General features: G+C 21.2%; 5 protein-coding genes across 7 annotated transcripts; 2 read left to right on the forward strand and 3 right to left on the reverse strand.

Annotated features, from left to right (window-relative positions):
* Positions 1-52: 52 nt before the first annotated feature.
* Positions 53-6,688, reverse strand: LOC107995890 (nuclear receptor-binding protein homolog). The gene is made up of 11 exons (XM_062082251.1): positions 6,550-6,688; positions 5,588-5,674; positions 4,817-5,041; positions 4,591-4,721; positions 4,393-4,487; positions 2,299-2,382; positions 1,937-2,224; positions 1,515-1,674; positions 776-962; positions 576-695; positions 53-510 (listed from the first exon to the last, which is right to left on the reverse strand). The coding sequence occupies exons 1-11, from the start codon at positions 6,676-6,678 to the stop codon at positions 205-207; spliced, it is 1,812 nt and encodes a 603-aa protein (XP_061938235.1). The 5' UTR covers positions 6,679-6,688; the 3' UTR covers positions 53-204.
* Positions 6,689-7,279: 591 nt separating this feature from the next.
* LOC107995891 (elongator complex protein 5) lies at positions 7,280-9,582 on the forward strand. Its single transcript, XM_017053620.2, has 2 exons — positions 7,280-7,599; positions 7,697-9,582. The coding sequence occupies exons 1-2, from the start codon at positions 7,539-7,541 to the stop codon at positions 8,494-8,496; spliced, it is 861 nt and encodes a 286-aa protein (XP_016909109.1). The 5' UTR covers positions 7,280-7,538; the 3' UTR covers positions 8,497-9,582.
* LOC107995889 (lysosomal cholesterol signaling protein) lies at positions 8,565-16,675 on the reverse strand. 3 transcript variants are annotated; one of them, XM_062082249.1, is made up of 12 exons: positions 13,936-16,675; positions 12,404-12,571; positions 12,198-12,310; positions 11,805-12,094; positions 10,935-11,746; positions 10,791-10,858; positions 10,510-10,656; positions 10,302-10,441; positions 10,068-10,230; positions 9,834-9,999; positions 9,578-9,764; positions 8,565-9,494 (listed from the first exon to the last, which is right to left on the reverse strand). In XM_062082249.1, the coding sequence occupies exons 3-12, from the start codon at positions 12,263-12,265 to the stop codon at positions 9,181-9,183; spliced, it is 2,355 nt and encodes a 784-aa protein (XP_061938233.1). In that variant the 5' UTR covers positions 12,266-12,310; positions 12,404-12,571; positions 13,936-16,675; the 3' UTR covers positions 8,565-9,180. The 3 variants fall into 3 exon arrangements, with proteins under 3 accessions (XP_061938233.1, XP_061938232.1, XP_061938234.1); XM_062082248.1 differs by lacking the exon at positions 13,936-16,675 and adding an exon at positions 12,896-13,036; XM_062082250.1 differs by lacking the exon at positions 13,936-16,675 and adding an exon at positions 12,696-12,929.
* On the forward strand, positions 16,671-18,646 carry LOC107995888 (uncharacterized; the record flags this gene model as incomplete). The annotated part of the gene is made up of 4 exons (XM_017053617.3): positions 16,671-16,888; positions 16,971-17,160; positions 17,258-17,812; positions 17,898-18,646. Coding segments are annotated over 4 exons (1,143 nt in total), but the record flags the coding sequence as incomplete, so codon positions are not given.
* Positions 18,647-21,830: 3,184 nt separating this feature from the next.
* LOC107995755 (myeloid leukemia factor) lies at positions 21,831-24,015 on the reverse strand. Its single transcript, XM_062082257.1, has 5 exons — positions 23,597-24,015; positions 22,882-23,086; positions 22,504-22,786; positions 22,248-22,392; positions 21,831-21,979 (listed from the first exon to the last, which is right to left on the reverse strand). Exons 1-5 carry the CDS (start codon positions 23,647-23,649, stop codon positions 21,937-21,939), a joined length of 729 nt encoding a protein of 242 aa, XP_061938241.1. The 5' UTR covers positions 23,650-24,015; the 3' UTR covers positions 21,831-21,936.
* Between the last annotated feature and the right edge of the window lie 1,306 nt (positions 24,016-25,321).

Consider the following 25,321-nt stretch of genomic DNA (forward strand, 5'->3'; position numbering starts at 1 on the left):
TTCTACCGCGTTAATATTTTTTAATCTATTAAAAAATTTAGCCACGGCACTCTTTTTCTTTTTTTCCATTTTTTATTTTTTTTCTTTTAATCATTTAATTTCATTCTTTCTTCCTGTTTACTTAAATATAAAAATACATAGCCAGTCTATACATAGAGCGTGCAAAGTGGCACAGTGAACTGAGTTACCAAATATCCTGGATGGTTAACTACCACTTTCAGCATTCGATGGTGGTTCCATTTCATCATGACTTCTATTCGTGTTACTTGACATCGGGAGACATGAACTTTTTGGCAGCGGGTTAGTTATTACACTATCATTATGAGATGTTGTCGCATTATACATAGAATTATCAAAGTGTTGTAAGCATGGAAATTCTGGACCAGGCAGCAATAAAGTAGTTTGAGTAGGAAGATTAGTTAATGACACCATTCCAGGTGTCATCATTTGTTTGTTAAAACAACTTCTTAATGCCTCTTCAATTAAATTTGCTATTTTATCACGATCGTTCTATAACAAACAATAAAATCTTGAAATTATTATTTCTTTTTAAAAATATGTAATAAGATAAATACCTCATTAATAAATCCAAAATGTACAAGCTCCTGAGCGAGAAGCATTGAAGTATCTAATTGACTCACAGGACATGTCAATTGTCTATTCATTTTGTCATCCATTCGTAATAATATTGTCATCTATAAAATATACTAGTATAAGAAATACAAATTTGATAATCGATATTAATTATTTCATCGCATTATGTTATATTACTTACAAGTAATTCACAACTTTCTTCTCTAGGTTTAACATTACACATCATATTAACTACTCTTCGAGATTCTACATCCACCGGTTCAGGTGTAACTGATTTCACTGATTCAGTAACTTCAGGTGATATTGCTCTTGGTCGAACAGGTGGTGGTAGTTTCGCCATAAATGCTGTCAGAGGATATATACCATACCTGTCAATACAAAAAATTAATATGATATGATTAAAAAATGTACAGTTTTTTAACAAATGTAGTTATGAGTTTGCAAATTATCAAAAGAATTATAATCACAGATTATCGATTTTTAAAATTTCGTTTTAAAATGAAAAATGGAAAACATTGAATTCAATTTCAATTTGAATTAATTTTTTCATGTTTTTTTTATTATCTATACAATATAAATTTATTTAAATATAATTATATTTGATATTATTTTTTCGAAATTTTTAATAAAAATAAAAAAAATTTTTTAAATTTGATTATAATAATCTTACAATTATAAAGTAAAAAATATGAAAATTTTATTTTTTATATTTTAATGAATCATTAATAAATAGATATTATCAATCATAGATTGATAAATATATAGAACGCAGATATATTTTCTCTCTATAAAATCATTTTTAAAAATTCTGTAAGAATTGATGAGAATAAGTTTAGCAGAATATATCTATTAAAAGCGAGGAATACTGTTAAATATCTATTTAATTTTATATACTCATGATATAAATATTTAATACTCACTTTACATCTTCCACGAATTTTTCTAATTTTTCTGTAACAGGAATATCACTTAATCGAATCTGCTGTGATGGTCGACTTTGATACTTAATTTCCGCAACTACGGTATCAGGACCGTAGAGCCTTTGCAATACTTCATCCGTTATTGTCTCCGAAATATTAGCTGAAGAAATAGAAAAAATTAACTGATTTATAAAAAATCATTCCATCAATATTCCAGTTTTATTATAATGATTAGTTTATCTAATTTTATTATTATAATAAAAATACATTAATATAATAAAAATACAATTTAAATTTTGTTATTTTAAATGTCAGAGTAACATTTTAGGAAATTAATTTTCAATAAATGATGAAAATAGTTAATGCAACAAATATAATTTTGAGAAATTGAGATTAGATAACAATAATATTATTAAACTTACTGGCTGAATTAACCAAAGCATGAGCAGCAAGTAATTTCAATGAATGTACTTCAAATAAAACTGGATGAAAAAGAAGCTCCCTTGCGCTTGGTCTACTAAGCGGATCTACTTGAAGACATTTTCGAATGAAATCTTTTTGTTGGCCATCATCTAATGATTCTATGGTTTTTCGAACGTTATCATCGGTCACAATTGTACCAGTCTCTCCATTACCCTGAATTTCTAACGCAGCCATTTCCAGAGCACACATTCCAAATGAATAAATATCAATAGCAGGTGTTACAGAATCTAAAAAACAAAATAAAAGATATTATAAATTATAATATATAATAATATATATTTTTATGAAATAATTCACATACTTCCATATTCAGGGGCTACAAAATGCATATTTTTCATATTTGCTCTACATGTTTTAACGTGATGATGAATTGCATCAGGAGCCACTGTAATAATAATGAAAATATATCATTATTTTTAATGAATATACTGTAAATAAACACTCACAAAATATATATATTTCTAAGTATTTAAAAAGTAAGTAAAATTTTTTATAAAATAGCAGAAATTCTATATTTTTTCAATTAAAAATTAATTTAAAAAATACATATAAATTCACACAATGTTTTTTTTTACTTTTTGAATACTTTTCATTTGCATAATATATAATTAAATTAATACATAAATTGCTAGAAAAATTGTGTTGTAACTGAAAAATTATCCTATGAGTAACTTGAGTCCTCACACACATATTCGCATATACATATATGCATAAAATAAATAAAACGTGAACAATAAAAAAATAATTTATGTAGTTTATTTTTAAATTATTCATATAAAATTATTTTATAAATAAGAAAAATAAAATTTATTTTATTAATGAACAAAAATATAAATCAACAATGAAAAATACGTGCAATAATAATAATCATAAAAAAACAAAAAATATTTTAAATTCTTTATCCTTTTTTTATTACTCAAAAGATAAAGAAATACAATAAACTATATTAAAATCAAATAAATTAAAATGAATTGAATATTTTTATATAAATAACAATCAAAATGTAAACACAACGCGCGCGCACTTTTACAGATACATATTACAGATATATATATAAAATACTTACCTTTATATGTTTAAATTACTTAGCTGGTAATATACGATGATTATTTGCCAAATGTATTTTCTTCAAATTCATCATCTTTTCATTTATACCAAAAGTCGTCGTTATTAATTGATTTTATTCTCTGGATGGATGAAAGTACGATAGTACTTTCCTCTCTCTTTGAAGACTTTGCTGTGTTTTTTCATTATCTAGATTAGTCTATTTGCTACAATTAAAAATGAGGACTCAAGTTATTCCTAATATGTAAAATATAATTTATACACAATCTTTCCAAGAGATTTATCTTATTGTAATGTATAGAATAAAAAAAGAAATTATATTTAGATAAAAGTAAAAGGAGGAGGAGGGAAAGGAGGAGGAGGAAAAGAAAAAAAGGAAGATTATAAACATTACAATGATAACAATAACATAAAATGATTCTGAATGCAAAATGCAAAATTATTAGCAATATTTGATAGAAACAATATCTCAATTTTTTCGTACACATAAAATTTATCATTAAAATTTATTTAAAGAATAATTCTTGTTCAAATATCATTAATTTTTTTAGAGATTAAATGATAATCTATTATTTTTGATTATAATAATACTAAACTATAGTATAGAAAATTTTTTTTCATAATACATTATAGTTTTTTTACATATAAATATATTATAGTTTTTTTACACATTATTATATTTTATGATAGAATATTCAGATATCTGTTTGTTCAATTTAATTATTAAATAACATACAATGTATATGCCATAAATTAATCATAAATTAAAATAAAAATTAATTGAATAATTATATATTTATGATATTTATTATTATGAACTTTATTTATTATTGTTAACTTATTGTACGAATATTGAGAAAACAGACATAATGGCAATATATACATACTTTGTCTGCTCGTGTAAGAATAAAATAAATATCAATTAATTCGCAATGATTATTTTAACATCATCATAATATATATATATATATATATATATATTAACATTTATAATCCTATATTGTGATTTATCATTTTCATCCATGAAAATTATGACAAATAAAATTATTAATCTTTCTATAATCCTGTGAAAAAGGAAAAGTGCCTTGCAAATTCTTATTCCAATATAATACATAATTTTATTTAAGAATAAATCTTGAATACCTATGATTAGCTATATAATATAGCTATATGATATTAGCTATATGATATAATAAGTATTGTTAACAAAATGTTTTAATATATAAAATAAAGAAACACGTATTTAACAAGTATTTCTGTTTAACAAGTATTCTATTTTGTACATAAAATAGAATAAAAAATTGTTATGTTTTGTGAAATAATTGCTTACCCGAACCAATTTTTACAAGTCCATTATGTTGAATAAATATTGTGTCACAAGTGAGATTTCCATGAATAATAGGAGGTGAACAAGAATGCAAGTAACTGAAAAATTAAAAATGATTAATATATTTATAAGAAAAATACATAAATAAATAAACAATATAATTTAAAAGACATGATACAAAGAACATCTTTTTCATATTACCTTAAAGCAGAAAGTATTTGAGTACACCAACGTTTCCATGCTTGCAAGGGTAATTTTTTGACATTACGCTTTGTTCTTTTTAGGAACTGTTTCAAAGACCCAGAAGACATATACTCAGTTATGAATATGACCTAATAAATAAAATAAATAAAATTATGATAAATAACTTATTTATTTAAAAATTCAAAATTAATTTAAACTTTAATTTCTTTGTTTCATAACATACCCGAGGTTTATCATTATGGGTATCTGTCCAATACCTATGAAATTTAACAATATTAGGATGTTCCAACTGCGTAAGATTTTCAAATACAAGTTGTATTTTTTCTTCTTGTGCTTTGAAGTTTTTCCTTTCTGAAAATTGCACTTCGTTCCAAACAACTTCAACACCTTCTTCTGTATCCATTGCCAAATAGGCACAATCGATTCCTGGTACATCACGTTGTTCCACCTAAATAGCAAATAATATTATTTACAAAATTATCTTATTTTATTCACATAATTATTTATAAAAAACTTAAACTAAAAATATATAGTTTCATTCATTATAAAAATATATTATTTACAATGTTTAAAAATTATATATAATAAAATATATAAAATATATAATTATATATAATAAAAATAAAATCTGATTATTAAGATATCTCAAAGAAATACATATAGAATGATAGGACATATTATCGCAATCATCTATTTTAAAGTTATTTAAAATATAAATTAAACAACTTCATGCTTATTTATCATTACATTAATATGACCTTGCAATTTAAGAAGGGGAAATAATTTATAGACAGAGATTAAAGAATATTCGTGATAATAATATTAAAATAAAAATATATTCTATATTTAATAAAATATTAATAAAATATTATATTCAAATAAAATATATAGTTTTACTTTAATTTTTTTAATAAACATTTTTTTAATTAAAATTTTGAATAAAAAAAATACATAAACCAAACAAGATAGCTTATTTTTCTTAAAATAGACATACCTCCATTTCAGTAACTTCGTTTTCACTGCCTCTGGCTGTTCCAAATGTAGAGCCTTCGGCTAATGTGGATTTGGAACCTACATACACCTAACATAAACATAAACAATAAACATAAAACAATTATTGAATATCATAAATAAAAAAATTTTCTTTATTTTAACATTATTTCTTATATATAAATTATATATAAATTCTTGTTTTTAAATAATAAATAATTTGATAGAACAAAGCAATTTTATAAATGTAATTAATTTAACTTTAGAATTAATTTTAGAAAATCATCTTTAGAATGAAATAAAAAAAATAAAAAAAAGTACTTTTGTTAATTTTAATATTAAAAAATTATCATAATTTATATTTATAATTCACAAAATATTTGTTTACACAAATTTTAAGAAAACTGATTTTTAATTTTTTAAAAAATAAATAGAAATATTTTTATATATTAAAATCATAATATATATATGAATATGTAACAAACTAAATAATTTTTTTCTTACTGTTTCAAAAGAAACAAATATTAGATAAAATTACAAAGCAAATAGTTTTTCATTTATAAGTTTCTGATTTTTCTGTATGAATATTTAATAATATCTTTACGTTATCTACTCAATACAAAAAAATATCTCATATACATATTTTTAAATTGAGACATAAAATAAAATTACATAAATCATATTTATATCTCAATGTTTAAGCTATTTATCTCATAATTCATATAAATACAAACATTTTAATAGTTTATCCAAATTGGAATCAATACAAATAAGAAGTATTACAATAAAATATTTTTTTATTTTTACATTTTTTATTTATTCTATCTATGTTATTTCTTTTATTATAATTTCTATGAAGAGATCACGTTAAACTAAATATTTAAAATAAATAATATTAATCAGAATAAAATTCCAGTTAAACTGATAAACAAAATATAAATAGAAATAAATTTAAAAAAAATATACCTCTTCGCGGCGTTTGAGCCACCGCCCGCAGGGGCTCTCTTCCAGGATTTCACTCTCATCTTCTGAATCTTCACCACTTTCCCGCGGTGACTTGTGCTCTGGGTCCGTGCTAGAGCGACTCCCGGGCATTACACACGCGATTAGTTGAAGGAGCAGCACCGAACAGAGCACAACACGGTCAAACTCATCGGTGGTAATTCAAAGAAGTTACCTTAATATTGCATCTATTCCACTACAAGTACACTGCTAATAATACGCACGTAAATGTTAACAAAGAAAATGAAATTCGGAACTGAAGCACAAGCTGCACTCACAGTGACACATGCAGCGACAACTCGTTGCAAGGAAACCCGAGCTGCGATATTTCTGATCTTACGCAGTCACACGTACAGACTGACACTTATTGGTTTCCCTTAGGGTTCAGCCGATATAATAAACATCGTGTGGGTCATTCGCAAATCACACTGTCAAAATAAACCCTCTGTTATGAGTGAAATAGCTTTGATATGACACACACTCTAGTATTCATTTTCGCTCTGTCTTTGGTCACGTTCGTCCAGTATGGCGATTACCATGTACCGCACCCTTTTCAGAGTCAATACAGCGACATCTATCAATTGTCGTGTCGAGGACCAATTTCAATCTTATTGAAGATAATTTAAAGATAAAATTCCCTGAACTGATCACATTCAAATTTGACAATGTACGCATTCTTCTATGTTATCGCATAGTTTCTGCTCAATTTCTGCGATATGAATAAGAAACATCAAACTATTTCAAAATTAAAAATTTAAAATTAAGTTTTTTAAAGAAGCGTTTAAAGAAATGAATTTCTAATAAATTATAAACCTATTTTTAATAATTAAATTTTTAATTATATTTTTAATTCAAATTTGTTTACTAATAATAATATAACATTTACTCATCATTATATAGTTACGTGATTATTATTAATTTCATAATTCAGGTGTTCTTACTTATAATACAATATGATATCTATAAAAATGTTACCTTTATTAGAAGGTACAAAATTAATTGTTCTTGATGAAGGTTTGGTGATATTACAATAAAAAAATATATATATATATATATATTTATAAATAATATATAATTATATTGATAATAAATAATAATAAGTATATTTTAGGAATGAATGCGACATATGCAAAAATATTAATTGCAGGATGGATACAAATGTGGAAAGAGAATGATGCTAATCGTGTATTCAATTTGTTATTGTTTTCCAATCCAAAATCTTCGTATCAAAATGAATACAAAGTTTTCACATCAAGTAACATACATATTTCTGATTATTATACTATTAATATTAATGAATTTGATACAAATAATATTGCTGAAAAAGATTTTCATAGATTAGAATATATTTTAAAAACTACAAATGCAAAATCTACAGTGATTATTGATTGTTTGACATCTTTAATTTTATTTGTTGGTTTATCAAAAACTATGTGGTTTTTAAAGAAATTAAGTAAACAAGTATCACAACTAATTTGTATCTATAAACGTGATTTTGTACAAATTAAAATACCTTGCATTGAAACATTAGGAAGTACATATGTAAAAATACAGAAATTTTCTAATTCAATGATAAACAAGAATTTTAATTATATAGTAGAGTTTGTGCATCGTAAAATAAATGGAGGAATTTTGAAACAACAGGAAATAGTAAATCAAAATATCATATCTTATGAAATTCAGTCACAAAAACTTGAACAAAGCAAAAAATTAGATTCAGAATGTAAGAAGTTGAATCAAATTGAATCTTCATTCAGATTAGAGACAAGTGAAAATGAAATAAAACAGAAAAAAAAAGTAATATTACCATATATATTTAATTCAAATATAAATATATCTAAAATTAATTATCAACCAGAGGATATAGATGATATTGATGAGGAAGATCCAGATGATGATTTATGTTTCTAATTTATTTATATTTCTTCTTCCTATTAATATATATTCAAATTATAAAATTAAAAAATTACATTAAAAAATTATATCAAACAAAAAATTTTATTTTTCATTCTATAATATATTTTCAAAAATATTATTTATAATATTTTATTTACTATTTTATTGTGATAATAAAATTTAATATCTTTTATTCTAACATATTTTTAAATTTATTAACAATAAATTTCAAATTTATAAGAAAATAGAGATATTTTGCACAAAAAAATATTACATATAATATAGTAATATATAATATAGTAATTAAGTAGCAAATTTAAAAATAGAATACTAATATTTATCTCTTTGGCTTTTTGTTCAATAATTGTTATCAGTTTCTTCTATAGGATTAAGACTACATTATAAAATATATGTAGCATTTATAATTATAGAAAACAAAAAAAGCACAGCCAGATGAAAAATGATTCTATAGAATAAATATTAATCAATAATACTATAATTGAATAAATTAATTTAAAAAATATTAAAAAATTATATTCCATCTCGAAAGATCTTAAATAATATATTACACAAAATATAGTAAAAAATTTCATTGTTAAATATTCCAATTTATAGTATTTTAAAAAATTAATATTTAATAATACATTTCAAAAGAATTGTAAAAATAATCATTTTATAAAATTTTACCAAGATGTATAATTAGACATTAAAAATATAAAGTAAATTTTGATCACAAAAATGATGGGTACCATTAATATGCTGTAACACTCTACTTTCTAATAAATTACGACCATATTGAATGGCTTCTTCTCTAGTTTGTGCAATATTGGCTTCGAGCAACCAATTAACTAAATCAGTTCCAGTGAAAACACCTTTGTATACCTTCAATAAGCGTCTATGACATATGGCTATGCGAGCACGACATTCAGTTAAATAACAACGATTAAATTGATCTCTAATAGCCTTCACTTCTGGACTTAATGCATCTTCAGGGGGAAGTTGTAATTCTTTTTCTATAAATAGCAAATTATATTATTTTTAATTATAAATATTTTCTATTTAAAAATAGATATATATAATAAAAATAATTTTGTACCAGTACGCCATTTTCGACATATTTTTCGTAGCCAATATCCTAACTTCCCAAGATCAGTATCTAATCCAAAAATAGCAAATGTGATTAATGATTGGCCAAAATTTAAAGCAACATCCAAAAATGCTAATTCTGCATAAATCCCCGTTAATTGTTCCATTAATAATGTTCCAATTGATATGGATAAACCCTTTATAAAAATATATATAATAAAATATAATTTTATTTTTTGAATATATTATATATATAGTGTACTTACTATAAACATAGAGCATAGAAGTAAAATAACGAATATAAGATGTCGTAAAAGTTGAGGATCATTTCTTTCATTTTCAACATCTATGTATAAATCACAATTATTAATTTCATTACTATAGCCTCTACATATTCTATTTGGACAATCATCTATATATTCACAACCAATGCTAATAGAATTAATATATTAATTAAAAAAAAGTTTTATTCTTTCTAATTTGCTATATAAATCACTTACATTGGAGTATTAGAAGTCGAAGAAATCAAATCTTCAACATCTACTATCTGTCCTTCACTATCATCGTTATTAGAATTTTCAGTATTATTTATTAAATTAGAATAAGATGTTAAAATATTTCGACGATGATAATTCTGTTGTAAAATCAAACAGCCTATTGTTACTGTAAAAAAAAAATATATAATAAAAAAAATTGTTTCTTCTTTCATTTGACAAAATATATTTTATTCCTACCAATAAAGCAAAATGTTAATATAAAAATAGAAATTCCAGCTTGAATAGTACCAAATTGAAAATTTGGATTTCTAAATTCAAGTTCAGATTCCTTTGAAGATATAGTGCTACACATGATAATTGCTATTAAAAATGGAATTCTGAAACAATGTATTAATTATATTATCTTTTTTAGTATTAATTATAGGACAAAATGTATTTATCATACCCCCATCCTATAGGATAAAACCATTTTTGAATATTGTAAACAAAATCCAGAGAACGGGAACTTAAATATAACAAAGTTGCAGCTATTGCCATAGTCCAAATACGACTTGCATATACTCCCATAGTAATTAAAATAAATTGAATATACCTACAATAAATTAATATATATATAATTATTATAAATTTAATATTTTTAATATTTTATTAATGATATAAGTTAATATATATAATATATATTATATTATATTAAATAAAATAAAACTAGAAAATAATAGATATTACCATAAAATTGAATCACTATTATGAGATTCAAGTTTTGTCCATATTACGACACCAATAGCTGTCGCCAGCTAAAATCATAATTTTTATATAAATATTTCAATTATAATTGATACAAGTTCTAGGCCAATGTAATTTAATACAAACCTGAGCAATTATAATACAGAATGTACATTTATGAGTGATGCATTTATATTTTTTTTTTTCTAATCCAATAAAACAGATTATTAACCATATGCACACTGTTGCTGAAGCAATGCTTACATCAAAAGAAAATATATTTAACTGATGTTCATAATTTTCTGGGCTAATCCCACTCGCAACAGCATCAATTAATTTTGCAGATACAAACATTAGTGGAGCAGATAAAAAAGTACAAGCAACCATTGCCGATGCAATTAAATCAATTTCAAGATTATATCGAAGAGTGAAAATAAATAAAGCTGGTGCCGTAGGAATAGTACCATATAAAAATCCATATGTACTTAAATCTTGTGTATCTGTAGCATTTTCTCCGGGATTTAAAAGAATAATAGATTCTCTTATAACCAAAGGAAGTACCAGTAATTTTATTGATATTAATATACCTGGTATTACAAGAGCTGTACCTTTCAATTTATGCACTTTTCCAACCATCATTAATCCCAACAAAAAAAGAGCACTTGCTGAGAAAGCATTACCAAATACATTAAGCACAGTTGCAAGTACAGCTGGTACTACATGACTAAAGACAAGATTACCAAAGATACCAAGGACAGTCATGAGAAGTACAGGATTCAACATTATTCCTTTTATAATAGAATAAATCATGTTCTTATAACTTCTATGATCTTCATCATAACGCTTACCAATTTCTAATAATACAAAACCAATTGGATTTAAAATAACCAATGATATAGGTGCCATTAAATATAAATAAGCAGCATATTCAGGATGTGTTTTCCCATATAATGCATGAACTATAAAAATAATAATATTATATATTTATAAATTGATATTAATTTTCAATTTACTTACTCATAGGATATCCAATAGCAAAATCATTACTTTGTGTGGTAAATATTGCAAAAAGTGCAGCACAACCTGGATTTGATGTTCTTTTAATAATTAGAGATATACTAAGAACAACAAAAAATACACAACTCTTAGCTAATAATACAGCAAAAAGAAATTTCCAGTTTACTAAAGTAAAATTTAATTTTGCTAATGACATAAAAATTAAAGAAGGTAAAGCAAATGTTCCTACAAAGGTATTCAGGCCATTTGCTTCTATTTTAGTAATAACATCAAATCGTCCTGCAATATACCTTAAAAATAAACAAATTTTTTTCATGTATATTTTAAAAATTATATAATAAAAATTTAATTATTAAGATAAAAAATAATTATTATTTTTATTAAAAAAATTACCCGCATAATATAATAGCAAAACACTGTATAAGTGCAAGATATAAATTATCTATTGGTTCAACTTTCATTATTGAAATTTCTTTCAATTTAGGTGATTAATATTTTTTAAATTTCTGAAAATGTAAAATAATTTAAATTAAATAAACATTTTAAATAAAATATTTTTAATAAATTAAAATTTTATTAGAAATAAAAAAATAACTTACTAAAATATATAAATATAAATACATCTATATCATAATTGTTTATAATATTGTATTGTCACCTCTTTAATATAACATTGTTATCGTCCCAAAATGAACATATACATAGAAAGATATTTTATAGCATTAATTCCACATCAATTTCATTCTTTTTATTATTTTTTTTATAATCTAAAATGAAAAATATATTCTTTTGAACAATGATTTCCATATGTTTATGAATATCAAGAAAATAAATATTAGGAAATAAATAAGATTAAAACAATTATTATAAATTATTAAAGTTAATAATTACATATAATTTTTTTAATATAAACAAATTAAAATAAATATTCATGAAAAAATATAAATATTTTTTTTAAACATATTTGATATTTATCATATTCTTCAATTATAATCGAAATGAAAAATACGTATGAAATGACCTATAAAGCTGATCATAAAAATTATGAAAGATATTGATAATGTTTAATATAATATAAATATTTTACGCACATTAATATCAAGAAAACATGCATGATTACATACATACATAAGTAGATAATTTTCAATCTCATCTAAATACATACATCGATATCCATTACTAAATTTGATTGGTTCATTCATATCACGTGTCTTTAAAATCAGCTTTATTATACAAAGTATTTGTATAATAATAATTTAAAATTATACTTTCAAAATAAAAAAATTTTATTTGTAATTATATTATGTAATTACAAATAAAATTATTTAAAGTAAATTCAAAATTAATATTATAAAAATTAATATTATAAAATTATATAAATATAATCATTATATATTTAAATTTTAATCATTATTACTAAAAAATAAAAGATTTAAATTTATATATATAAAGAAGATATATAAAAGATTCGATATTTATTATTAATATTTAAGAATATAAGAATATAAAAATATAAATTTATTAATTTATAGCAAGATATTACAATATATATATAATAAAATTTAAAAAACAAATACATATTACATGTTTAATCAATAAAAAATATAATATTTATATTTTAACTAATGTTTATAATTATATACATTTATTATTAATATATATAATATATTCGAAAAGTTCGAAATATATAGAAAATAATAAAAAATAATGCTATTATGATAAATAATTAGTCAATTTTATCACATTAATTTATTTTAAATATATATTTATCTGTATCAATTAAATAATGTATGATAAAATTATAACTCAATAAATAATTATTAACTTCAATTATTAATTATTCTATTATACTAATAGATAATTATTAATTTTCTGAAAAAATATAATCAAATTTTAAACAAAATATTTTAAATGTATAAACTTTAAACAATACTTGAATATTATTAATAAAATAATGATAATATCTTAATAAAATAACAGAAGAATAAAAAAAAAAAATTCGAAATAAAAAATTTAAAAGAAAATATTTATTTTAAACGATATAATATTAAGAATTATCAAAAATAATTTTATCATTATTTTAGTTGAACTTGTATATCCAAGTTCACGCATGTGCATATAGATCACTTACACAAACATACATTATATGCAATGCAATATTTCAACTGATAGAAAAATATATCTTTACGTCATGCATGAATCACATACATATTTTTGTATTTTATGTAATTAAATTGCTCTACCATAAACAAAAATCAATAGAAATCTGATTTATTTTTAATTATAATTATAATTAAAAAATATTTACGTATATTTTCTATAAAATAAATATATAAGCACATGTAAAGATTAAATTTTTTTGCATTATTATCGAAATTCATATCACTATTATGGAAATATATTTGTCATTGAAATTATGAACATGAAACTATTCTAATATAATTTTTTAAAATATGATTAAGAAAATAATAATAATCAATGAAAAAATATTGTGATATTTACAACATTAAATTGATAAAAATATATATTATATATCAAACAATAATTCAATTGTTTTTGTGTATATTTTTTATAAGAATAAGTAAAAAACAAAATCATTATCAAATAAACTATATTAATAATAGTTGATTTATTTTTAATTTTTTCAAAAGAATAATATAACTGCGTAATAATTTCATTTCATCAAAATACATATAGAATTACATTATAATCACATGACCAATAGTATCTAAATGTATCTAATATGACTATGTTTTAATTTGCGTATGTAAATGTTAGATTAAATATATATTTATAGATATATAAAACAATATTTATATAATACTTATATATTTATTATATATTGTTTGTAGCGTGAATTGTAGCTGAATTATTAAAACAATATTAACAATATATTAACAATATTAACAATAAAACCGCGCGAAATATCATTTTTGTTTATCATGATTCAGAATTCCATAGAATCCCAAAATAGAATATTTATAACTTAAAAAAAAAATACCAATTCAAGGTCAAATAAAATAGTGCGCCTGAAGTTACAAAGAAAAAATGTAATATATGCAATAAATAAAAAGTGAGAATAATCATTAACGTAGTATCTATTTAATTTTTTTTCTTGGAAATCCTAATAATTATATTAACGTTTCGAAGAATGTACACAGTTATATTTATCATGACACTCAACTCAAGAAAAGTTAACGTAAGGCTTCGATAGCTTAACAATTGGAAAATGGTGATATTTTTCAGAAGCGCAATATGTTTAACCAATCATATTTAAGATGAATTTCTTTGTGACAAATTTTTTATCTCTTTTGTTTTATGGATTAATTAATTTCGAAATTTGTATTAAATACAAAATATATTGAAAATAATGTAGAATTTCAAATATGGATAAAATTTTAATAATTATAAATATGTAAATACATATTTATTGAATACATATTTTCGGATACAAAAGAGTAATATTAAATATTAAACAAGAAAAAATTGTTTTTCAATTTATTTAAAAAAGAAAGAAAACATATAAATTCTAAATTATGTCTTCTAAATTTTATATGAAATAATAGTCACGTGGTAAATTATCAAACCAAGCTTGGCAGAGAGGTAAGGGAGAACTACAAAGGCTTGAACGTATATAATCTTCAGCATACATTCCACTACCCAGTTCTGCTTGGACTTCGGACGTGTAAATTGTGCCAAGCTTCCGAAGAGGGAAAGTTTTTGTTTGTTTGGTGCGCTCATTGTATGGGTAAGTTCTATAATATATTTAATTTCTTTCTTTCTTTTTTTAATTTTTCTATGTTTTGAATAAAAAATCATATTTATTTACAAAATAAAATAGTTGATAAAATAATTCGCATATGCGTACTTGAAACATCTTGTGTGTCCTAGTTCGGGAGGGAAATACTTTCACTTCTAATATCATATATTTATAATTTAAATTATTATGTTCAATAGTAATAAATTATAAACATAATACATTGATATAAATAATGTGCTATTAAATCAAATAAATACTTAAGCTAATAAATGTAAACATTAATGTTTTGGCGTCATTAGAATTTCATACTTACTATACTATTATTTTTAAATCATGTTTAAAATTTGAATTTTTTTTAAAATTATAATGTATTGTGAATTTAAAAACAAGAAACAAATATATGTTTTTTCTTACGTAATTATTTTCATAATATTAATTAATTTATTTTGATATAGTTTAAAAAATATAAAATATTAAACATTTAATATAGATATTAAATATATTATTAAGATTAGCAATCTTTTTAATGTTAGTAAATAAAAAATAGTATATTAACGCGAATAGTAATATTGAGACGAAAGCATAGTAGACACGTGGCATATTACATATCTATCTGGTCACGTATTGATTCATCATGCGTATATATACCGTCGCCATGTTGGATACTAAGCCAACGACAACTCCGATCCGTTTCTCTGCTTTTATTTCACAAATTTTGTCATTCGGAATCGTATTAATTCGTGTGCTCAAATAGCAATGGAGATATGGTAAATATATTTATTAATAGAAATAATAATTACAACAAATAAGTTATGAGTTATATTGATTAAAAAATATCTTATTCATACTTATAGAAGTGTAAAGTATTATTTTTTATATATTTTATCTTTTAAAATAAACAATTATCCATTTGAAATTATTAATAAAAGATATATATTATACATACGTAAAATATATCAATGATAAAAATACATAATTTTATATTTTTAGAGCGAGAGAAGAGTATAAAACACGGAGAGAGCCCTGTGGAGCCAATAAGCAGCTGCAGGGATGAGCATGGCTTTGTGCCAACAGTGGGCCGTTGGGGAAGTGAATGGCCAAGTTGACTCGAAACAGCAGAAACATGGTGCCAGCCACAAGGGCAGGCACGAGGGCCCTGGATCAGGGGTGTGCCGCTACCCTTGCCGGTATGGGCCCATTATGAGGCACCAGCCTTGACCGTTTTAACGGTCGAACAATATGAGGAACTAGCAGGCAGCGTTGAATTAGAAACGCAGCATTTACTGCGTGAGCATCGCTATGATACCATTGGCAATTTCCTTAAGTAATTGTCATAACATATGTTTTATAAGTTTATGTTAATATTATAAAACAATTATTATAATAATTTGTTTTGAAATTAATAGGTTTTATAAGGACTATATTGCAAGTGGAGAAACTGTTCTGGAGAGATTCTATCATAAATATCAACCATTGATAACACGTGAACATCACACTTGTGTGGGGTTAGGATTTGAATTACTATACCGTTTAAAATGTTTGAATAAAAGGTTTCCTGGTATAGCAAGTGGTTTCTATTTAGTGTCTTGTGAAGAAGTATATTTAATTCTTAAATATATTTTAATCTATATATATATATATATATTATAATTAAAAATTTCATAATTTTTTTATAAATTTTTTTGTTATGTAGACGATCGATAATGTTGCTAATTATGTTGGAGGACCACCTGCTGCAGATAGTGGTGAAAAAGAACATGTATTAGTGTGCCTGAAAATTAAAATTGGTGGACGACAAGGAGTTATGCTACTTGATCCTGGATATCATGTAGCTCGAGTAATTACTATAATGGAGGATAAATTATATCCACATACAGGCTGGTTTATTCAATCTGATGAACCAGATTGTAAAAAAGAATATAATTACTTTTTATGCAGTAACGATCCAGATTATATTGAATGGCATGAAAGAAAAACACGATCCGATACCTTAGAAAGAACACAAGTTGCTCTTATATATGTGGCAAGGCCTTATTTAACTGCCATTGATGTTACGGAACGCAGAAATTTAGTTTATAACTTCAGAAGTCTTCTTGCAAGAGATACTAAAGGTCATGTTACAGCTGGTTTATATTTTCCTGTTGTGCTAGATATAAATAATGCACAAAATTTTACAATTTTTTATCAAACTAATAATGGCAAAAGACGAATCAAAATGGCATTTAATAAATTCTGCAGTTCACCAAAAGTATGTCTTTTATTCATATAAAAATTAATATTAAATAATTGTAAAAAATTAATATTATTGTTAAATAATAACATATTTTGTTTAGATAAATCCTGATACTGAAGAAAAAGAAATTATCGCCGAATGTGCCCGGCAGTTAGGTCTTTTACAAGATTCCCTAGAAGATCTATTATCTGCTCTTGCTACAGTTATGAGCGATTCAGCTTTTGTGGCTCAACTACTGGCTATTAATGCAAGAATCAACACTTTGGCAGAAGATAATTAACACAAGTCAATCTGCCCAGTGCGGTGCAGACAATATATAATATATCATTTCTTTTGTCAGCTTTCTTCTTACATTCTTTTTGTTTTATTGATGATTATGTTAATAGTTTTACTATGTATTACAGATGTTAATTTTATTCTTGTTATAAAATAAGGTATATTTTTTTAATGAATTTTAATAAAATTATATTATACATATTATTGTTACTAATTCAATGAAAACGTTAATTAATTGCACTATATATTAATTTTTAAATTATTTTTAGAATTTAGTAATAGCATACATATACATTCATATATCATTCTTTATTATTATTTACATAAATATTTAATCATAGATGATTTTAAAATCTTAGAAAATTAAATGTTTTCATTGAAACATTATTAAATAAAATTAGTTTCTATTTAAAAAAAAAAAATTAGTTTCTATTTAAAAAAAAAAATTATAAAAAGAGATACTAGAAATGGCATATTTAACTTTTTTGTTTTTAATATAAAAAAAGTGAACTAAGTTATATTAAATCTATAATTTTTATTGAAATAAATAATGACAAAAATTATTACATTAAATTGTACATTCATTGATAAATATAATATCCCAAAATGTTTATTTTTATTTAAAATTGAAAATGTTATATTATTAAAATATATTATGAATATTAACATATTAAAATTATTAAAACATTAACATTAAAATTTAAATGATTTATTAGTATTAAAAATATAATTAAAATTTGAATATCATTTAAATATAATTTTTTAGATAAGATATTTTTTGTTCATAAATTGAATTGTTTTTAAATAATGTAAACGTTTTTTTATTTATATATATTTGTAATATTTTTATTTATAATATTTAATTTTAAAATAAAATTAAATATTTTCATTACTCATTTTTCACATATATTAATGCATATCATATATGTTATATAAATATATGTTTATTTAAAAAGATTCAAGAAAATAATAAATTTACATATAGAATGAAAAATAACTGCAGTATAATTTCAATAAAATATTTATATGATATAGAAAATTTTTTTAAACTTTAATTTTAAGAAAAAAATGTTAGAAAATTTGAAAACAATAAGATTCATCTAAATCTATAAAAATATAACAAGAAATTATTTGAAACTATTAAAATTAATGACTTTACTGATTAAAACATTTAGATTCTACCAAAATTCTATAGCATTGTTTAAATTTAAATAATTAAATACAAAGTCTATATATTACTATGAGATATAATGACACTTTTTGCAAACTTCAACATCCACATTTTTGGTTTCTTATAATCAACTGTAGAACTGCTAATGTTTTGAATACAACTGGATGAATTCAAACTGTAAACATAAGAATGTTAAATCATAATATATTTTTTGATATTATTAAAATTAAATTATGTAATTACATGAAATATATAAAATATGAAAATGATAAAATTTATTAAAAAGTCTACATATTAATATAAAATTTTTAAAATAAAATAATACTTTTATAAAAATAAAAATGATTAATGAACTTCAAAAATTAAAAATTAAATAATATAATATTGAAAAAATATATTCAATAAATTACAGAAAAATTGAAATATAAAAATATAAATTTTAAACAAAATGCATACTTACATTGCATATGTGTCATTGTGTACTATGCTTTTTATTTTATTAATATTTGCGGTTGTACCTGCAATATATAATATATAGTATATTCTATACAAATCTTATTTATTATACACAATATGTGATATATTTTATATAAATTTTAAAGATAACAAAATAAATAATATATTATGAATAAATATTATAATGGATAAATATTTTATATTCTTATATATAAATAAAAAAGTGTAAAAAGAAAAAATGTGTACATAATATAATATATAAAATTAATTTTAAAATAAAAGACGAATTTATATATCTTTGAAATAAAATTAAAAAGATAAATGAAAAGTAAAAAATAAATAATTTCTATATAAATCTATAATAAATTAAAAAATATATTATTTATAACTATCAAAGTATGTATTAATTATATATATCAGAAAATATTATTTTATGGATGCAAAATTTTATTTATTATATTTTTTATTTTAATTTTTTGGTTTTATAAATATATAGATATTTTTATATAAATACATAGATATTTTAAAAATTTTGAAATTAATTTCAAAAAATGAGATATTGAAAACTGATCATTTTATTTTATGTATATTTAAATATTAGTATATTTATAATTTAATATCATAATATATCATCATATACTGCATAAAAAAATTCGCTATTATTGATATTAATATATAAAAAAAAACTAATTGATCAAATTTTTCTAAAATATTTTAAAATGTTATTTATTATTATTAATGAATTAAAAATTAATAAATTAAAAATTTATAAAAAAAATTTTCATATTTATTTAAATAAATATTCTTAAATAAGATTTTTAAATATATTCTTTCTTAAAAAATATAAAATAAAATATGAATTATATTTATTTTATTACAAAATAATAAAATATTTAAAAAATATTTGTATTTAATACATATCTATAATATATCTAAAAAAAAATTGTATTTAAGGTATTTTAAATTAGATTTAAACTAAAACTTCTTTATTTAAATCTTTTAATTTCTTTGAATTGAAATTTATAATCTAAAAATTATCAATATATTTCTATAAATTAAGAAATTTCAATTACTGCTCTTAGAAATACAACAATAGATCTAATAAAATCATCTAAAAATAAAAATATAATAATATAATATCATTATAAATATTAACATACTTTAACTATTACTACTGTATTATACACTACAAACAACATGCATGAATCAGTGATATTTTTATAGTTTTTATAATTTTATAATGTTTTTTTTTATAAAGTGAATATTGAAAAATATTAAATTAAAACGATATGATTGAAAAAATATTGTAACTTATTAAAAAGTTCATTAAAAACATTAGTTTTATTCAAAAGAATAATTATTATTTTTGCTCAATAAATTCTATACTTAAATAATTTAATAATGCAAGTACAGATATTTATTATAAGTAAATTTACTTTATATTCGTAAATTTTTTATATTATAAATATGTTAATAATATTTATAATATGTACATATGAATTAACAATATTTAATTAATGTTCATAAATATAGTGCATAATGCATAATAATTTTATATTATTTATTTTATTAAACCACAAATTTTTAATTCTGTAACACATTTATGTTTAATACACGTTCAAAATCATAAATTTTAATAAAATTACTAAAATTACCTTAAATTGTAAATTGAGTTGTATGGTTTAGATGATGATAATCTTAAACTACGTCTAGGAGAAGATGTCCATCTTGAAGAATTAGAATATCGATTATGAAAGCATAGAACAAGCAAATAAATAAAAAAGCAGAATAAAACAAAAAATAAAAAATTTAAATATTAAGATTTAGACTTAATTTCATGCTTATAATACATTAAATAAAAAAAATTTAAGTGTAGTATTAGATATTTTATTGATACATTATCTTTTATTAATCCCAATGAGTTTACATTACTATAAAATGAAAATCAAAATCATGAAATATATTGCAATTTATTATTTATTATTAAATCAATAAATTATATATTCATGTAATGATATAATAATTATAATTATTTGAAATACATGAAATATAAGAAAATTAAAATATCATGAAAGTACTATAATAAAATTCTGATTATTTCATATTATAACTAAACAAAACAAATAGAAATTAAAACTTAAATGTTTTTATTTGAATGTTTGATACAAAATTTTAGCAGGGAATGCAGAAAGTAAGATAAAATGATATTTAATATGATGAGATCCTTTTTCTTCATTCACTTTTTTTTACTGGTTCGTCTTCTGGTTTTCTTATGTACACTGCATAAATTTAAATTTATCAGTAACAGCGCTATATATATAATATTTTTATTCATGCACACATAATTTTAAGTGTACATTTCTATGATAAATACATGCAACATCACTACATGTATTAAAATTTTAATATTTTCAAAAAGATATATTAAACATCAATTGTATGTTTTAAAGAACTATAAGATAAATATTTATACTTTTTTTTTCTTTTGTGCAAATAATTATACATAAAGATTTTGTTTGAAATAAATTATATATTTAATGAACTAACCTTCCTGATGGATCAGGTAAAGCCAACTGTCTATGATCGAATCTATTTCGATGACCATGGATACCATAATGAGAATTTCCATGATGATAATTTCCATAATGGCGAACACGTGATTCCCATTCTTTATTAAAACTTTCTGCTTCTTCTGTAAAATAAAATAATATATTTTAATATATTTTTTTTATTTAGATATAAAATAAATAAAAATAATTAATAGATATGAAATGAATGAATTCTTATAAAAAAGATTATTAACCTTCATCAAGATTAATAAATTCCTGATGTTCCTCTTGTTCACCACTATGAATATTTTGTTCTCTTTCTAAAATATGTGCCCTATCTCCAATGTGATGTTCAATAGCCATCTTTTTTTTTCCAGTACGAGAATCACAGACTGTTGTTTTTGTTTCTTTTACGCCACCTGGAACAGTTGTTGTGGATGTGGTTTCTTCATAAACCTGTGGACGACCATCACTACCAAATGTCATTACAGAATTTGATACAAAGGAATGACAATTTCCACTTGATGCCATATTATCCTAAAATATTTTTTTTAAATATATATTATAATATTATAAATATTTTCTTATTTGTTATTATAAATTTCATAAATTAGAGAGAAGAATTTACATACAAAATTTGAGAATATATTGCCCATATTAAATGATGGTAATGGTGGAAATCCAAATGGTAATACTTGAAGATCATCCTGATGATTTCGATTCCTATGATTAGCATGTGCAATAGCATTATGGCTAGGATGACCCATCATACCAAATGGGTCATTAAATAATGAATTCATCATATTATTCATATGTCTCATAGATTGAATATGAGATCTATAAAAAATAATATTAAAAACTTGAATGTATTTTTTTTATAACAAAATCTTCAAATGTAATAAAATAAATGAAAATTTCAATAACTGTCATTTATTATAATTTATATTATATATATTATAATTTATTTTTATGATATTAATTATACAAAAGAATATTATTAAATAATTAATAATTAATTAAATTAATACAATAAAATTAAAAAAAATATTATAAAAATGAAATAATTAAATATAGTTAATCATATTTCTAATTTATAAGATAAGATTTTAATGTGGAATGTTTTACGAATATAAATATTTACTAATTTTTTTCCTAAGAATTATATAATTTTATCGAATCAAAATATTAATAATATATAATAAATATTTATGTAATAAAATTAATAAAATATCGTTTTTTGTTTTACTTTATTGTAATTGCAATAAACTAAGTTTAAAAATAATATAATTCATATATTTTCATTCTTATAAAAAAAATTAAAAAATTAAAATTTATATTTTAACTCACCCAAAAATAGGATCATCGTCGAGATCACTCATCAATGATCCGAAAAAGGACATTTTGAAAAACAGAATATTTATGAAAAAGATTACGATCGATAATTAAAAATAGAATAACGTAAACACTTAAAATGTATAAAACAAAGTAAATTTTTATGGAAAATTTCACTGAAAGGATTTATTAGAAATTTCTGGAACAGAATGTGAAGCAAAACGATCAATTCTATCTGACACCGCCGTTTATGAAACGTATAATGAACAGCGTATAATAAATGTATCTTCTACAGTCATAGAGTCACAGCCTACTTTAGATACATGGTTAAATCTGGCAACATCGTTTTTGCTAGTACCAAGAGTCTTATTTTGTTATTACGATAAATGGAAAACGGAATCTAATTTTATTTTAAATTTCTCTCTCTCTCTCTCTCTCTATATATATATATATATATATATATATATATATATATATATATATAGAATTATACATATAATTCTTGTATAATCAAGTATAAATGTTTAATTATAATTGCAAAAAATAGAAATAATATAAACAAGTAATAAATATATGATTTTAAGGTTATAATTTATATGCATTTGTACTGACATTAATTTAAAAGAATTAATATATGTGATAAAAAAAATAATATTAAGCGAGAGGAATTAGATATATAAATAAAGATGAGTAATTCGCTGAAAATATTGAATTATTGATATAATTATTGAATCAATTCCAAACAATAAATTAAAAAACAATATATAAATTATATGTTAAAAAACGGTATATAATTTATAATTTAATTATTAGTTAATTTATAAGAATTTAACAAAGTTATATAATTTAAAAAAGTTATATAATATTATCATATATCTATATAGTAACAATATTATTATTACTATTATTAAATTATTATACTATATAATTGCTGAAAATTAAGATATAAAATAAGAATTTTAAAATTTTGATTTTAATTTCAAATAACTATATGCATAGATAAAAAGGAAAAATAAAGTAACAAATGAAAAAAATAGTTATGTATATTACTGAATGTCTATTAACTAAATTTAAAAAAAAAATATTAAATTTTTTAAATTTAAATTTGCATTTTTATTTTGATATCCGAATATGTTGGTTCAAACATTATTTGTATATAAAATTTTGTATATTTAAAAAAATTTTGTAAGTTACATAAAACCACTATTTTTTATTTAATCTGCTTAGTAAATTTAAGATTTCAATCTTTATTTATAATTTTTATTATTATTTTTATTTTTTTTTAAATAAATATTTTTTATAAAATAAATATATCATAAAATTAAAATTCATCAGCACCTGAAACTTCTAGTAACTTTTAGAAACTTCGAATACCTGATTGATTAAAAATTTGAACATTGTTGCCATATTTATTCTCTAACTTATATCTAGTTAAATATATATATATAAAATTTCTTGTTAAGCATATTTACATTTATTGTTATTATTTTAACTAATACATTATGTTTGAATAATCTTTAAAATTTTAATTATTTTAATATAAGAATTTAAAATTTTTCATTTATTCTTATATTATTTAAAAGTTATAATTATATAATATAAATTACTTTCAATCTACTATTCTATTAATGCATATATCAAAAATATATATAATATATATAAATTTTATATATATATTATATATATATATATTATATATATATTAAATATTAATATTATTTGATTATATATAAAAATTAT

The sequence above is a fragment of the Apis cerana genome, linkage group LG11, assembly GCF_029169275.1.
Source record: "Apis cerana isolate GH-2021 linkage group LG11, AcerK_1.0, whole genome shotgun sequence".
Lineage (NCBI taxonomy): Eukaryota > Metazoa > Arthropoda > Insecta > Hymenoptera > Apidae > Apis > Apis cerana.